General features: G+C 62.6%; 1 protein-coding gene across 1 annotated transcript; it reads left to right on the top strand.

The window, feature by feature from the left end:
* Nucleotides 1–722: 722 nt before the first annotated feature.
* On the top strand, nt 723–1,727 carry LOC311176659 (solute carrier family 25 member 3-like; the record flags this gene model as incomplete). Its single annotated transcript, XM_084242312.1, has 1 exon — nt 723–1,727. One exon carries the CDS (start codon nt 723–725, stop codon nt 1,725–1,727), a length of 1,005 nt encoding a protein of 334 aa, XP_084098438.1.
* Nucleotides 1,728–1,990: the final 263 nt, after the last annotated feature.

Genomic DNA, 1,990 nt, shown 5'->3' with positions numbered 1-1,990 from the left:
GGGAAACAACAGTGCAGTGTGAGTGTTGGGGGCAGATGTCATCCTCATGCCAGATAAGAATGTTATGGAAGCTTGGAAGCCGCAGGACTGGGCCCTTCTGTCCATTCCCTCTCAGAAACATTCTGTTGCCATGGAGATAACCAGTACCCCAAGCGGGCACAGTTGGGTGAGGACTCCAGAAAGGCCTCTCAGGAAGGGTACATGGAGACTCTTGGGACCCTGATCAACGTCCTCATCTATTTATTCGCCTATTCCTGTGTTTACTCATGTTTGTACTTGTTGGTTTACTTCATTAGCACCATAGTAGAGGACTAGGCGGCTGAGCTGGACAGAAGCCATTCGGGCACGGACAGCCTCACCCACGTCCCAAGGTGAGATCTAGGTACCCCTGACTACGGGCTGAGGAGGGGTGAAGGGTGGTTCCTCTGATTACAGAAGCCCACTCGCCTCAAGCCCTGAAGGCGGGGTGAGGGCGGCACCCCTACTGAAAGTCTCAGGTACCACTAGGAGGCGCTGCGCAGGCGCAGTGGCAAAACTGCAGGCGGGAGGGCGGGTGAGGTGAGGGCAAGGCAAGGCTTGGGGGAGGGGGCGTCTCCGTCACCGCCCGGACCGTTAATTTTGGCGGGCTGGGGGCAGCTCACAGCGCATGCGCACCTGCTCCGCGCCCCCTCGGGAGGCCAGAGGTGGGGCTGGGGAAGCGGGTGCCTAACCCGAGCGCGGCCATGTGCGACGCCGGCGGTTCCCACACGCAGCGGCCGAGAAGCGGGGCCCAACTCCAGGGCCGGGCCTGGGCGGCGGCCTCCGCGAGGGCCCGCACCTACGAGTACGGCTCGAAGCGCTACCTGCTGATGTGCGGGCTGGGCGGGATGCTGAGCTGCGGGCTGACGCACACCCTCATCGTGCCCCTCGACCTGGTCAAGTGCCGCCAGCAGGTGGACCCCCACAAGTACGGCGGCCTCTTCAGGGGCTTCAGCGTGACGCTGCAGGATGACGGGGTGCGCGGCCTGGCCCGGGGCTGGGCCCCGACGTGGATCGGCTACTCCCTGCAGGGCTTCTTCAAGTTCGGCCTCTACGAGGTCTTCAAGATCCGCTACGCCGAGCTGCTGGGCCCGAGCAAGGCCTATCACTGGAGAACCGGCCTGTACCTGGCCGCCTCGGCCAGCGCCGAGTTCTTCGCCGACATCGCGCTGGCGCCCATGGAGGCGGTGAAGGTGCGCGTCCAGACGCAGCCCGGCTACGCGCACACGCTGCGCGCCGCGGCGCCCCGGATGTACGGCGAGGAGGGCCTGTGGGCCTTCTACAAGGGCGTGGCGCCGCTGTGGATGCGGCAGATCCCCTACACCATGATGAAGTTCGCCTGCTTCGAGCGCACGGTGGAAGCGCTGTACCGGCACGTGGTGCCCAAGCCGCAGAGCCAGTGCACCAAGGCCGAGCAGCTCGCCGTGACCTTCGTGGCGGGCTACATCGCCGGCGTCTTCTGCGCCATCGTGTCCCACCCGGCCGACTCCGTCGTGTCCGTCTTGAACAAGGAGAAGGGCAGCACGGCCCTGGGGGTGCTTCGCAGGCTGGGGTTTTGGGGCGTGTGGAAGGGGCTGTTCGCTCGGATCATCATGATCGGCACCCTGACGGCGCTGCAGTGGTTCATCTATGATTTGGTCAAGGTCTATTTCAAGATGCCCCGCCCGCCTCTCCCCCGAGCGCCCGAACCCCAAAAGAAGAGGAAGTAGGCCTTTGTCAGCCTCTGTAGGGCGCCTTGGGCCCGCCGTTGCAGTGAGAAGTGGCGATGGCGTGCCGTCAATGCGTGTGTATAAAATGTTAACGTTTTTCAGAGAGGCGATTTGAAATGCAGTCCGAGTTCGCCTTCAGTGATTGGTTTCTTCGTTTTGGCAAACCAAGAGGATTGCAGCCGTTTCATTGGGGCGGGGGCGGGGATGGGGGGGGTTAAGACATTATCTTTGGGGAGTCAGCTTTAACTCAATAGCTTTTCAAT

This window comes from Talpa europaea, assembly GCF_964194135.1.
Source record: "Talpa europaea genome assembly, chromosome: 9".
Lineage (NCBI taxonomy): Eukaryota > Metazoa > Chordata > Mammalia > Eulipotyphla > Talpidae > Talpa > Talpa europaea.
Note: the sequence above shows the minus strand (reverse complement) of the source record. Positions and strands in the feature narration are given on the sequence as shown.